This window comes from Pseudophryne corroboree, chromosome 6 (assembly GCF_028390025.1).
Source record: "Pseudophryne corroboree isolate aPseCor3 chromosome 6, aPseCor3.hap2, whole genome shotgun sequence".
NCBI classification, from domain to species: Eukaryota; Metazoa; Chordata; class Amphibia; order Anura; family Myobatrachidae; genus Pseudophryne; species Pseudophryne corroboree.
In genome coordinates, this window is record NC_086449.1 from 334,339,923 (window position 1) to 334,355,832 (window position 15,910).

At 45.6% G+C, this 15,910-nt stretch overlaps 1 protein-coding gene across 1 annotated transcript in view; it reads right to left on the bottom strand.

Annotated features, from left to right (window-relative positions):
* PTPN9 (protein tyrosine phosphatase non-receptor type 9) overlaps window positions 1-13,595 on the bottom strand; it is a 79,024-nt gene extending 65,429 nt beyond the window's left edge. The window contains exons 1-4 of the mRNA XM_063926406.1: window positions 13,256-13,595; window positions 4,866-5,009; window positions 3,777-3,866; window positions 3,513-3,649 (exon numbers count right to left, since the gene is read on the bottom strand). Of these exons, the coding sequence (XP_063782476.1) occupies window positions 3,513-3,649; window positions 3,777-3,866; window positions 4,866-5,009; window positions 13,256-13,288 (404 nt within the window). The 5' untranslated portion in view covers window positions 13,289-13,595. The remainder of the gene's footprint in view (window positions 1-3,512; window positions 3,650-3,776; window positions 3,867-4,865; window positions 5,010-13,255) is intronic.
* Window positions 13,596-15,910: the final 2,315 nt, after the last annotated feature.

Here is a 15,910-nt window from a genome sequence, read left to right on the forward strand (position 1 = left end):
GAAATTATCAGTTGTTATCGGGGGAAAACCACGCATCATCACACACCTCATTTAATTTCTCAGATTCAGGAAAACTACAGGTAGTTTTTCCTCACCGAACATAATACCCCTTTTTGGTGGTACTCGTATTATCAGAAATGTGTAAAACATTTTTCATTGCCTCAATCATGTAACGTGTGGCCCTACTGGAAGTCACATTTGTCTCTTCACCGTCGACACTGGAGTCAGTATCCGTGTCGGCGTCTATATCTGCCATCTGAGGTAACGGGCGCTTTAGAGCCCCTGACGGCCTATTAGACGTCTGGACAGGCACAAGCTGAGTAGCCGGCTGTCTCATGTCAACCACTGTCTTTTATACAGAGCTGACACTGTCACGTAATTCCTTCCAACAGTTCATCCACTCAGGTGTCGACCCCCTAGGGGGTGACATCACTATTACAGGCAATCTGCTCCGTCTCCACATCATTTTTCTCCTCATACATGTCGACACAAAAGTACCGACATACAGCACACACACAGAGAATGCTCTGATAGAGGACAGGACCCCACTAGCCCTTTGGGGAGACAGAGGGAGAGTTTGCCAGCACACACCAGAGCGCTATATATATACAGGGATAACCTTATATAAGTGTTTTTCCCCTTATAGCTGCTGTATAGTTAATACTGCGCGTAATTAGTGCCCCCCTCTCTTTTTTAACCCTTTCTGTAGTGTAGTGACTGCAGGGGAGAGCCAGGGAGCTTCCCTCCAACGGAGCTGTGAGGGAAAATGGCGCCAGTGTGCTGAGGAGATAGGCTCCGCCCCCTTATCGGCGGCCTTATCTCCCGTTTTTCTATGTATTCTGGCAGGGGTTAAATGCATCCATATAGCCCAGGAGCTATATGTGATGCATTTTTTTGCCATCCAAGGTGTTTTTATTGCGTCTCAGGGCGCCCCCCCCAGCGCCCTGCACCCTCAGTGACCGGAGTGTGAAGTGTGCTGAGAGCAATGGCGCACAGCTGCAGTGCTGTGCGCTACCTTGTTGAAGACAGGACGTCTTCTGCCGCCGATTTTCCAGACCTCTTCTGCCTTCTGGCTCTGTAAGGGGGCCGGCGGCGCGGCTCTGGGACCCATCCAAGCTGGGCCTGTGATCGTCCCTCTGGAGCTAATGTCCAGTAGCCTAAGAAGCCCAATCCACTCTGCACGCAGGTGAGTTCGCTTCTTCTCCCCTTAGTCCCTCGATGCAGTGAGCCTGTTGCCAGCAGGTCTCACTGAAAATAAAAAACCTAAACTAAAACTTTCACTAAGAAGCTCAGGAGAGCCCCTAGTGTGCACCCTTCTCGTTCGGGCACAGAGATCTAACTGAGGCTTGGAGGAGGGTCATAGGGGGAGGAGCCAGTGCACACCAGATAGTCCTAAAGCTTTCTTTAGATGTGCCCAGTCTCCTGCGGAGCCGCTATTCCCCATGGTCCTTACGGAGTCCCCAGCATCCACTTAGGACGTTAGAGAAATATATTTAACGTTTATGGCTCATATTTAAAAACATTAATGGTTAATACTCTTTAAAACCTCACAACAGTCGACTCTACATAAAAGCATCAGTGGAACAATTACATGTAAGAAATACAACCCTAGGATTTCTAAGGGACAAATAGTGTGTTCTTGTACATCTTCTAAATCAGCAAAATGGGGGTGGGGTGGGGGGGGGGGGGTCAAAAGGATTGCTAATTGATTGCTAATTAGCCGATTACTAATTAAAAACAAAGGCACACTATCTTAAATTATTACAATCCACATATAAACAGCAAATAAAATCAAGGATAATATCCGGATATTAAAAACAATATAGTGCCCCTCTTACGCGTTTCTCCGCCCACGGGGCCAGCGGTTTCCTCAGAGAGTATGGGGTCGTAGCATACCGCTGTGCATCCATGGATACAAATAATAAGAAGGTTGCCTTGTTTAAAGCCAATTAATTATCAAGACAGCATGGTTACAATTGGACACAATTAATGCGTACCAGTGGAGATTGTACGGATCTATCTGTGTGAATAGACAATTACTAATTCGAGCTCAGGGCATGGGACTAAATAAAGAGTGCACTATATTGTTTTTAATATCCGGATATTATCCTTGATTTTATTTGCTGTTTATATGTGGATTGTAATAAATGTGTGATTTAAACTGACCCTGTTCTTAGCGCTCCCTTGTTTAAATATATTTTGTGGTTTTTGGTAATTGGTGGAACAGTACCACCGGTGGGAGCAGTAGAGATTAGGTGTGTTTTTTAATCAATTATGGGTAGTAATTAACAGATTTCTTGGTGGTATTATCATAAAGCGCTGTGTATTTTAGAAATATTTACACTATCTTAAATCTAGGAATAATAAAATGTATCAATTAATCACTGTTTTGTTCCTGGACCGATACTAGATTCACCCGGCAGTAATATAGTGTGTACATTACCTTGCCTGACACATTGCTTTTAAGCCACATTTTTGAACAATATAACGGATAGGTATCACTCAAAGTTTACCAGTCTGGTTCTTATATTATTGCGCTAGCTCTATTTCCTGTAGCATAGTGAGCGATATAGATACTGTTCTAACACATATTTTCTAGCTGCCTGCAACATTGTCCCTGTAGCTTTGGATTGGCATTTATGGTAAACACGCAGTAAACCATAGAAGTCTTTGCTTCTATGATTTTAGCTAAGGATAAAGAACCAGATTAAAAATTACTTTATAATCAAAAGGACCACTAAACCTAAAATACATAATGTGGGGCAGTTTCTCATCACCATACTAGATTTCTTATCAACTACCAAGCATTCCACTCGGCTCATCTGAAAATATGACTGATAACCAGGTTAACGGCCGATGGATTACTGGGTTACATGTAATACAAATATGCTGTATCCAAGAACATCTAAGAGCTACACACAGCACAGACACCCAAATTATATTTTTAAGAATGCAGCCTATAGGTTCCTCAGGACTCTATACATCAAAGTGATCAGTCACCAATTCCTAGTAAAAGGACAGGTGTAAATAAAATAACGTTTAGCTAATGTCAGCATATAGAAATGTTAACATTTAAAATTTATGTCACAGTGTGTTTTCATATTAGACTTCTTTGTATTTTAGGCCTTTGGTACTTTCATAGGGATGTAGTTATGTGACAGACGATCACATAACCTCCCCCTGCATCCCGAACACTAACAAGACAGACAGTCGACATGCCGACTAGAAGGGACTATTCCCACTCGTGGCTGTCCACATTATCCACAGAGTGGGAATAGAACCTGTGGCAAATGCAGCGAGCCACTGAGCCCGCAACGTGGCGAGCCCACAAGGGTCTTCATTGCGCTCGCTCCCCCACCGGCATTCTGCGGCCGGGATCCTGGCGTTGTGATGCTGACTGCTGAGATCCCGGCCACCGGTAACGCAGCCCCAATCTCTTTAATACATCTATGCAGGTTACTACTTAACTATTACAGAACAATCTGGTCCCTATCCTGGACTTGTACACTCACCTCTCCACAGCGCGGTCCAAGAGGTAGAAGAGAGCCTGGAGTACAGTGTGCTGTACCTCTCTGCTGTTCTTTCTTGCTGGGTGGTGCAGCTTGGCAGTGAAAATTGCAATGGAGGCTCCAGTTGGGGCACGTACACTCTGGGGAAAGTAATATAGAATTTCAATATCACCGGTTAAATAGTTGATGAAAAGTACAACATGATTTGGGGTTTTTGAGCATGCTACTAGTACATTGTGAACTATTAAACCAATAAATGTCTCTTACCAGCACAGTAAACTTCCCACTCAGGAGCTCAGATAGCAATGGCTCCTGCAGGGGGTTCAGCTGGACAATCCCTTCTCTCTGACGGGTCTCCTAGCAAACAGACATATGACATAGTACTTGCCAAAAACATAATCCACATAACTGATAAACGTGTGCATGCAGGGAAATTGGAATTGTTATACAGTATTAAGTACATGCTGTGCAACTATGAACAGGAGCTATGTGCAGAAAATAATAGTCTTAATTAGGGGGATATTTATCAAAAATTGGAGAGAGATAAAATAGAGAGAGATAAAGTACAGTCCAATCAGATAGTAACTGACATTTTTTTTTAAACACAGCCTGTAAACTGCCAGGAGCTGTTTGGTTGGTACTTTACCTCTCTCCAAGCTTTGATAAATCTCCCCCTAGGTGATTAATTTGCAACATAGTTAAATGAGGTAGCAAACATTTTGTGGGCTGAACTAATATTCCTAAGATTCAGTTAATTAAATAGGAATTTCAAACACCACTAATGCCAATAGTTCCTAGGGGATGGGCCTAAAGCATTCCTATTAATATTAGTTCTACATACAGAATGGCTGTGTTCTCTGTGTTTGGGCACTTTAAGAAGTAAAAGTGCTCTCTCTAAAGTACCGCATCCAGAATCCATGCAACGTCTCTACATGTATATCTATAACAAATGGCAAACCTCTATGAAACTGTTCTTACACCGAACACTTGATTTAAAATAACATGCATACCTCTGCCAGATCACCATTAAAATTAAACTATTAACCCAATACATAAAGGGGTCTATGTACTAAGCATTGGAGAGAGATAAAGTAGACAGAGATAAAATAACAACCAATCAGCTCCTAACTTCCATGTTACAGGATGTGTTTGAAAAAATGACAGGAGCTGGTTGGCTGGTACTTTATCTCCGTCCACTTTATCTCTTTCCAAGGCTTAGTACTAACTCTTCATACAATGTAATCAATCATCCAACATACCACACATTGATTAAGTCAAGTAGGTAAATTTACTTGTCTACAACTACAAGGAAACATTACTAAGGCAAATGTGACAGATCTGCATTTCTCCCCTTACTCTGTATGAGTGGAACAGTTCAATTGCTCTCACGACATCAAATTTTCTTGCCATCAGAAATTTCACAGCAACGTCCCAGGGGAGCGGGGATACTGAGTGGAAGGAAGTCCAGGAATTCATCTCCTGCAGGAACCGCTGGGTAGCCTGAGCAGAAAAGCATGGGTAAATATCACAGAAGGATAGGCCAGGCACAGCACAGGGTACATGGGGAGAGACAGGGAAGAGGGTGCACAATTGCAGCACTGACAATGGAGACAGAATAAGAAAACAATAGTAGTATATGGTATAAATATGTTATTTCCACGTGATGCTAGATGAGTGGCAAGGCTAGGATTAGGAGTAAACAGACAGAACATTTTGAAAGCAGAAAATGCATATTTTGTAAAAAAAAACAATGTGCATTGTAAAATATTTGTATATTTTCCTACAGGTAAATATTCCCATGTCAGATTTTATGTGCATATGTAAGTGCAATAAAATGTAATATGTAATAAGCTGGTTTTTAATACGCATCCTTTTAAAGATAGGATTTGGCCATTAACGACTGATTCAGAAAAAACTTTGCACAGGACATTAGATATACATTGTCTAACATAAATCCATGCATATTTCTAAAGACTGATTCAATACTAAATCTACATTTCTAATTCACATGTGAATGAGCACGCATATGGCAGTAGTAAGTGCAAAAAAACCCCCATAATTATTCCATGATAGATTGATAGGCTCGGATATGCCTGCATGGAGAAAATGAAGCAGGAGACTAAGGGGTCTATTTACTAAGCCTCAGATGGAGATAAAGTACCAGCCAATCACCTCCTGTCATTTTTCAAACCCAGTCTGTGACATGGCAGTTAGGAGCTGATTGGCTTGTACTTTATCTCCGTCCACTTTATCTCCATCCAAGGCTTAGTAAATAGACCCCTAAAGCACATTTTTACGGGTGTAGTATGGTTTGCCGGCTGTCGGGGTCCCGGCGACCAGCATACCGGCGCCAGCATCCCGACCGCCGGCATACCGACAGCTGGGCGAGCGCAAATTAGCCCCTTGCGGGCTCGCTGCGCGCGCCACGCTTTCTATTCTCCCTCCAGGGGGGTCGTGGACCCCCAAGAGGGAGAAAATATGTCGGTATGCCGGCGGTCGGGATTCCGGCGTCGGTATGGTGGTCGCCGGGAGGCCGGCCACCTGAAGACCACCCCATTTTTACAGGTCAATTCGATTAACTTGCACACACATATAAAGGGGCCAGAAACACTGGCAAGAGCAGCCAACCTCGCCACTCTCGTGGCTTGATGTCGCCCTGGACTTCATAGTGATCTGTGCAGTGCTTATCTTTGGATAGGTTTGTTGTAATTTTTTCACATCTATTTGCCTTCCATTTAAAAAAAAAAATCAAAGCCAACGGCATTAAGAGCTGAATGGATAGTCAGATTTTTCACAGTTAAACCAAGTCAATGTCCATTGGTACCCCCCAGTGTCTCTCAGCAGGTCTCTATCCCACTCCCCAGGCAGTGAGAGGCTGACTAGAGAAACTGACACACCTTTATCAGCCTTTCTAAAGGTGCATACACACGGTGAGATACTATCTCCGATTTTGACTTTGCGATTTCCTCTGAACTCCCCAGAGCCCTGAACCACCGATATTGACTATCTGTACTTGAGATTTTGACTAAGTGCCAATTTTGACTATACTATGTACTAGATTGTACACAATATAGTCAAGACTATCTTCTTGAGCTACCGACCCCACGCGAGTGCGCATTGGTATCGCAAGCTGTTTACACACACGGTGCGATTTGCACCAACTTTCCTTACGATTAGTATACTATATAGTCAAAATTGCACCCATTTGGCCTCAACTCAAAATTACCTCCAATGTTGTCTACCACAGGCGTCACAGGGGGTGCAGGCGGAACTAATAGCTGCACCGTGTATCTCCAACCTCGGTGAAGCCACTGTTGTTTACTATAGTAAATTTGTTACTTGTAATAAACATTATTATACATTCGCCATGCAAGAAGGAGCTGGGAGTCAGACAACGGAGGATTCGCAAAATCCAGAGTCAACACAAATCCTCAGAACACGAGCTGCGAGGAGTCATGACTGGGAAACACTAGGCTACATAATATACATGAACTAGCTGAGGCATTGATTTGATATTAATATAATCTTTGATTTACAAGGTGGCACAAAGTGTATGAATAGCCAGACAGAGTAAACATTTAGCAATCACGCTTTCACTCCCCTGCAGCATGTTACAAAAAAGGTGCTGAGCAGGTTAGACTGAAAGCTATGGTGGGATGCATCAAGCATTGCATTTTGCATGTGATGCTTCATGCCACTTATTGCAGGCAGAGCAACATGTATTAACGCCGTATACTTGAAAAAAAGTCACAAAGGACAACTCTTCCAATAAGAGCTGTCCTTTCACATAGTGGGACTTATGGGACTATGACCCAGGAGTCCTTCTGCACATGCGTCAGCTGATGCGCTCATCGCGGGCGCTGGGAAGAATTGGATCCCTCTGAGGGAAGTCTGTGATAAGAAGCCATAAGGCAACGACATCTAAAGATGGCATTGCCTACCGGGTCCAAGCTCTGGAATGTATTGCATTCTGAAGCTTGGTACATATGAGAAAATGGCATTTGGCCGCATTTTTAGGTTTGACGCATCCCGTCCCATACGTGGATTGTTGGAGTCATAGGCCAGTCTGTTCATAAAAGCTAAAAATAACTGCATCTGTATCAGATCCTATCCGACACTGTGTTATAGATGTTTGAGGGACTTCTGATGATTATTCTACCTCTACCACACCCCAATGGGGATCCGGTCTGAAGATCGACAGTATCTAGGTCGACAATGTTTAGGTCGACCACTATAGGTCGACAGTCACTAGGTCGACATGGATGGACGTTCGACAGGGTTGCTAGGTCGACAGGTCTAAAGGTCGACATGAGTTTTTTCACATTTTTTTTCTTTTTTTGAATTTTTTCATACTTAACGATCCACGTGGACTACGATTGGAACGGTAAAGTGTGCACTAATTTGGGATCCCGGTCACTCTACGAAGAAAACGACACAAAAAAAAAAATTCCTCATGTCGACCTTTAGACCTGTCGACCTAGCACATGTCTACCTTCCATCCATGTCGACCTAGTGACTGTCGACCTATAGTGGTCGACCTAGATACTGTCGATTTGATGAACCACACACCCCCAATGCACATACAAAATTGTTCACAGGCTATCATGGTCACCTATAAAACATACTTGCCTACTCTCCCAGATTCACCCGCATTGCCCACATCCCACCACCCACTTACTGAGTAAAGTGGGCAGGCCATGTGGCTGATGACATGATTCACCCCGCTGTACAATGCCGGTAATATTCGCATTGCATGGTAGGGTGTGTGGCAAGGATGACATGAAGAAGCCACGCTTCCCACACAGAGCCTGTTCAGCAGCGTCAGACCCCTCCCCACCCAGTATACTAGGTCACACCCCACGCATACATGTTGCTCTGCTGACCTCGCTGCCTCCTCCCAGAGGGGGCAGCCAGAAAGTCGGTAACTATACTATAAAACAAACCCAATGTTTATGTGCTTTGACAGTCATGCCACAAAACTTATGCTGGCCATAAAGTGTGAGAGAAAATGTCTGCCAGGCATAGACATTTTATCTGTTAATCTGAAACCATCAGATATCATGGCCATACAGTAATGCCGCTTTCACATCGCAAAGGCGGGTCGCACCCAAGAATTGTACATGGGTCATTCCCGGGTGCGACCCGCAATGAGACCTCTTTCAGACTGGCAACGCGACCTGGCAATTTGTTAGGTCGGGTTGCCATCGGGGGCGGGAGCAGAGGCAGTGCCAATGTCATCGGGGGTAGGAGCGGAGGCGGTGAAATACCAGGTCAAGCGACCCGGGAATTCGGGACTTACCCCTTTCACACCGCACATCGACACCCGCGTCGACTCTGCAATATACTTGAGCGGTGTGAAAGGGGTATATGCGATATCAGTGTATGGCCACACAGTGTCACGATCCAGGTAATTCCTTATCAGTATTTACCTTCCAAATGTCTCCTGAGACTGTCCCAGTGTTCCAAGCCTGGATTCCATCTGCACTGTCTGTGTGCAGGACGCTGCATCTCATTGTCTCTAATCTCCTTACTGTGATTCTGGCAGCATCAGGGTTAAGTTTCACATGCAAGTTACAAACAATCTTTCCCTCCAAAAGCTAACATGGGCGCAGCCATGTTTTCCTAATCACGTGATACCTTTCAGCCTATCAGCTGCACTCTGCTCTCAGCCTGATTACCCAGCAGCTGCACTCTGGTCTCTGGTTAATCAGCCAGCCAATCCCTGTTTCCCAGCTGGTATAAATATCTTGTTCCTGGGGTGGAAAGATGTCAGTGCTTCAATTGTCTACAGTGATTCCAGTGTGCAGTTCTTCCATGGACTTTCTCTGCAGTACAGCCTGACTCTGCAGTGTCTACATTGCTCCCTGTGACTGGCAGTTACCTGAGACCGGCTTCCAGCTTCTAGCTTCCAGCGGTGCTCTGCCCTGCCAGTAACCATCGGTGTTCCGCCATCGATCCCAAGTCTCCATCGGTGTTCCGCCATCGATCCCAAGTCTCCATCGGTGTTCCGCCATCGATCCCAAGTCTCCATCGGTGCTCCGCCATCGATCCCAAGTCTCCATCGGTGCTCCGCCATCGATCCCAAGTCTCCATCGGTGCTCCGCCATCGATCCCAAGTCTCCATCGGTGCTCCGCCATCGATCCCAAGTCTCCATCGGTGCTCCGCCATCGATCCCAAGTATTTCTCTGAACTGTGATTCCTGTTACCTGTACCAAGTCATCCGTATTCCTCTGAACTGTGTTTAATAAACCTTTGAACTTTCCTTCGTTGTCTTGGTCACGCCTTCGGGCATTTGTTCTAAAGGTTCCCTGCTTGTCTAAGAACCCTGTACTGCCTCCCAGGTACACATATACCTCAGCCCCTACAACTGAGGCTCCCCCTGGTCAGCACCAGCCCTCAGTTTGTGACAGTAAGCACTGACCCCATGGATCCGACCGGAGACCAGGTCCAAGCGACCATGCCGATGCAAGAACTTGCAGCCTGCCTTGAACGTCAGGAGACTGCACAGGGCCATGTGATCCGCTGTCTCCAGGACCTCTCCTCTCGGCTGGATGGAATACAAGTAACCCTCCGTGGTTCAAGGTCGTCCAGTGTGCCGACTGCAGTACCTTTGGTGGTATCCCCACCCACCATTCCTGTTTCTGCTCTTTGTCTCCATTTACCGACACCTGCCAAGTTTGATGGTTCCCCAAAAGCCTGTCGGGGTTTCCTAAATCAGTGTGAGATATATTTCGAGTTACAGCCTGGCAGTTTCCCAACTGACCGCACCAAGGTTGCTTACATCATCTCCCTCCTCAGTGGCTCCGCCCTCGATTGGGCATCACCTCTATGGGAGAAGTCTGATGTCCTGCTCTCTTCATACACAGATTTCGTGGCAACCTTCAGGCGCATGTTTGATGAACCAGGTCGTGTGACCTCTGCCTCCTCTGATATCCTCCGGCTACGTCAGGGGACACAAACAGTCGGTAAATATCTGGTACTGTACCAGATCCTAGTGTCCGAACTTTCCTCAGCCCCAGAAGGGGCGTCTGTGTCTACAGCCCAAGAAGGGGCGTCTGTGTCTACAGCCCAAGAAGGGGCGTCTGTGTCTACAGCCCAAGTTGGGGCGTTCGTTTCTGCAACCCCAGGAGGGGTATCCAATGTTCAAGCTCTAGTAGGGGCATATGAGTCTTCTCAAAAAGGAGTTTCTGATCTGTCAGCCCCAGGAGGGGTGCTGGAGAAAACAACCCTGAGAGAGGTGTCTGATTCGTCAACCCCAGGAGGGGTCACCAAAGTTTCAGCCCCAAGGGAAGTATCCAGAGCCAAGTTCCCAGATGGAAATTTTTGTGCTACAGATGCAGTTATGAACTCCTGTTTGCCGTCTTCAGAGAGCACCACCCTGTTGGCATCCAGCATGGACCATGTCCAGGATGGTCTAACTGAACACTCAGATACCACTCATTCCGGTTCTAACCGGATTCAGACTCCTTCAGTTCCAGCTGATTCGAATGTCAATCCAAAGACTCCTCCGGTCCCAGCCGGTTCAAGCTTTTCTGGACCCAATCCGGTTCCATCCGTAGGTCCAAAGACTACTTCAGTTCCAGCTGATTCAACGGTCTCCAAACTCAATCCTGTCCTATCCGTCGGCCCAAAGTCTCCGCCGGTCTCAGCCGGTTCAAGTTTGTCTGGACTCAATCTGGTCTCGTCCATAGGTCCAGTACAGTCTCATCTGGTTCCAGCCAGTTCAAGTTCATCAGGATTCAATCTAGATCCTTCCGTTTGTTCAGGTAAAGAATTTATAAGAAGTGTCCTGGGGCCACTCCTAAAGGAGGGGGTGCTGTCACGATCCAGGTAATTCCTTATCAGTATTTACCTTCCAAATGTCTCCTGAGACTGTCCCAGTGTTCCAAGCCTGGATTCCATCTGCACTGTCTGTGTGCAGGACGCTGCATCTCATTGTCTCTAATCTCCTTACTGTGATTCTGGCAGCATCAGGGTTAAGTTTCACATGCAAGTTACAAACAATCTTTCCCTCCAAAAGCTAACATGGGCGCAGCCATGTTTTCCTAATCACGTGATACCTTTCAGCCTATCAGCTGCACTCTGCTCTCAGCCTGATTACCCAGCAGCTGCACTCTGGTCTCTGGTCAATCAGCCAGCCAATCCCTGTTTCCCAGCTGGTATAAATATCTTGTTCCTGGGGTGGAAAGATGTCAGTGCTTCAATTGTCTACAGTGATTCCAGTGTGCAGTTCTTCCATGGACTTTCTCTGCAGTACAGCCTGACTCTGCATTGTCTACATTGCTCCCTGTGACTGGCAGTTACCTGAGACCGGCTTCCAGCTTCTAGCTTCCAGCGGTGCTCTGCCCTGCCAGTAACCATCGGTGTTCCACCATCGATCCCAAGTCTCCATCGGTGTTCCGCCATCGATCCCAAGTCTCCATCGGTGTTCCGCCATCGATCCCAAGTCTCCATCGGTGTTCCGCCATCGACCCCCCAGTAACCATCGGTGTTCCGCCATCGACCCCCCAGTAACCATCGGTGTTCCGCCATCGATCCCCAGTAACCATCGGTGTTCCGCCATCGATCCCCAGTCTCCATCGGTGTTCCGCCATCGATCCCCAGTCTCCATCGGTGTTCCGCCATCGATCCCAAGTCTCCATCGGTGCTCCGCCATCGATCCCAAGTCTCCATCGGTGCTCCGCCATCGATCCCAAGTCTCCATCGGTGCTCCGCCATCGATCCCAAGTCTCCATCGGTGCTCCGCCATCGATCCCAAGTCTCCATCGGTGCTCCGCCATCGATCCCAAGTATTTCTCTGAACTGTGATTCCTGTTACCTGTACCAAGTCATCCGTATTCCTCTGAACTGTGTTTAATAAACCTTTGAACTTTCCATCGTTGTCTTGGTCATGCCTTCGGGCATTTGTTCTAAAGGTTCCCTGCTTGTCTAAGAACCCTGTACTGCCTCCCAGGTACACATATACCTCAGCCCCTACAACTGAGGCTCCCCCTGGTCAGCACCAGCCCTCAGTTTGTGACACACAGTATCTGTGTTCCTCCCCAGAGAAGGAGATCTATCAGACATCCTGGACAAATTCAGCATGTCTGACAGACTGATACTTACTGATTGGTCGCAGCCATACACTGTTCAGTTACATTTAACATAGTTCCCTACTTTCTAAGCTTCCCCTCTGTGCAGGGGGCATCAACACAATCCCTGCCCCACTGAGCAAAGCTGGGATTCGCATCACCACGTACTGCTGTCAGGGACATGACAAGATTTGCATCTCATGAAGTGGGTGGGATATGGGAGGGTGATCTACTCTCCTGGGAGTCCAGAAGAACGCCCTAAAATTGAGTGCTCCAGGGAATTTTGGGAGACTAGACAAGTATTATATCTGAAAACTTCCCTTTTTTGGGGGATTTGGTGCTCATTATGGATGAAGTTGCTTTCCAGTTAAGTCTGTGAATGTTATTTATCATTGCAATGAGTCATCAGCTACATTAAATAATCTATGCAAATTAGACAATGAAAGCAAATCAATGACTGCACTTTTGAACAGTTTACAGTCCATCGTATGCAGTAACTTTGGACAGGACAAAACATCAACTCATTTGTTAAACACAGATTTCTGCCTCATAATATTTAAAGGCAGGTTGGATTATACTGTTAAGAGACTGAGATCATAGTTCATAGTGCATTAAAAATGACATTTCACATGTTAAATGTACAGCATTATTTGAAAATACAGTGCTGATATTACCTGCTCCTCTTCCTCAGTCAGAGCTTCCGCCATGTTTACTTCTCTCACCTCACAGTTCCTACTACAGGCCGGGGATCCTGCAAGGCCTACTTTTTGTTTAGGCCTTGCCTACAAAATGACACAGTGGGTACAGATGGGAAAGCAGATGACTTGTGGTAGGCTACAGTGAGTACACTACACAAAAACCAAGTAAGCAAGGCTCATGCAGAAAATTTAATTTCAACGGGACATTTTCAGAACAGGGGTGGGGGAAAAGGAAGCAGTCATAAAAAAATATATATAGAAACAGATCCAAACGAAATCCTCAGACACCCTCTAGTGGCAGTCATCAAACCTACATGCTAAACCATCATATTTAACCTTCTCATCACCTCAGTCTAATAAATGTAAAGTATCTAAATATACAAAAAGGCTGACATAGAACTGGGAAACAATTGTTTGTCTTCTGTTACTGAAAATATTAAGAACCACTGGATTCTTACGTTTCGGACCAAGTCAGTGATGATGAATTTACCCGGCAACTAATTGATTGCGCTGCTTGATTCTATTAGCTGCAAGAACCCTCTGCGCTAATTCCCGGGAGGCAGAATTGTTCCTTGCAGCCACAGGAGCTGCGACGTAAATATGCGTTAAATGCAGCAGTCTGCAGTTAATGCACAGGGAAACCCATTAGCTTCCGCAGTTTATGTGGAATCAGTGGTTTACCAGCGATCAATTAGCTGCGGGGTAAACCTATTTCATGTTACATAATTTTTTACATACAGTTTTTGCAGACCGGTATCTGAGCCTATAATATGAATAATGGTAGTTTTAAACTTATATTAAAGCTTTTTGGGCCTAATCCAGAAGTGGCTGCTATGCCGATGTTTGCGCAGTTGAGCTGTTTTTTTTATTTTATTTCTCATGCATCGCAATTGGTTACCGACAGCGGACGCAGTGTGATTGACAGTCATTGTGCATTTGTGGGAGGAAATGTGGGTGGCTAGTCAACCGCAGGTGTGTTGCGACTGTTTCTGGCTTAGTTCGAACGAACATTCTGAGCAACCATTGCTCAGAAAAAAAAGGAAAATGCAGAACACTGGCAATCAGAACAATTATAATAAACTCTACAATTTAACAGAGTACAATTGAGAGCCTTAGCACAATTTTGTACAGAAATCTGGGCCCAACTACTCGGTCACGCTTACCTCATCAAGTGGGTCCCTAACATTCCAAAGACTGACATATTATATAAATTCATCCAGGTCTTACCTATCATGGTGCTCATACACAAATTACAGCGTAAATGGGGGGGGATGAACTACTCACTCTAATTTAAAACATAATAGTTGCTACTTTGCAGGTGCACACGTTAAGCAAACCAATGGTAATCAAACCAATGATAATAAACGTTAACATTTTACAGGGAACAAAATTGAGGTTCTAAGCACAATGTGTGCCCACCTTCATGTCACAGTGACCTCATCGGCTGGGTCCCTAACAACTAGGCTCACTGTTGGGACTGCCCTACACTTGCACCCCAATAGATGCTTCTTCAGGGGACTAATTGTTCATGATGATGGGTGTTCTGACACCCTTTGTCAGTGTCATCTAAGGTGGAGGAGTTGTGCCCATACAAAACATCATCAGATTGTACCATATAGCGGTTGGGCCTGTTGGAAGATCATTGCACAGTTCCGACCTGATAGGGGTCTGGATGCACGTGGTCTGTCCTGGTGACAACAATTTTAAACAATGTGATGTTTTATGATGATTGCCTTTTGCAGCCACCTGGAGTTCTGCAGAGCATCTTGAACACTGGTCTCCTCTTGGTGTCTAAGTTTGTACTTGGTGGTGGGAATAATGGTGCGGGGAGGCATTGAGCAGGAGGGGGAAGTCTCAGAGGATTTCTTAAATTGAGGGGCGCTAAAACACGTCAGAACCATCTTGATAACATTTAATTTAACTTATAGCTGCTTTGCAGAATGTACTGTCCTTTCTGTTGGATTGTAGATAGCAATGACTGCTGGTGACATGTCCCACCTACTGGTGAAAGTCTAAAACTCACCACGCATGAACTGCATGGCATTGTCTGTATGTAGCTTGCATGGTATGCTATGTGCAGAAAAGTGTTTTTTCATTTTGTTGATGACTGTGGCACTTGTCAGTCTGGGAAGATAATCTATCTCTAACCAACCGGAATATGAATCCACTAACACAAGGTGCTCTTTCCACCTCCATTCAAAGAGATCTGTAACAACGATGGACCAAGGGAGATTAGGAGAGTGAGCAGTTTCTTGGCATGATACAGCTTTCCAGGGGGTACAGGCAGAGAAACTTGCTCAATGTCAGCCGCCATAGAGGGTCAAAACAGAGCATTTTTAGACCGCTGTATGGTGGCCTTACACCTGGGGCGCTCCTGGTGGGCATGCTGAGCAAAGAAGCTTTGAAGGGAATAAAGGTACAAAACTCCCTGGAGAAAGAAGGCCAGTCATACAGGACAACCATTAGTGGAGGACATCATTGAGTGTGGCATTAAGGAGTTCCTTCGTGCGTTTAGAAGAGAGGACATCAAAATCCATGACATACAGGTCATCATCAGCATCAGGGACACCCAAGTCCAGGAGGTGTCCATGTGATTAGACATCAGCGACATAAAAGCTCTTACGATGTTTG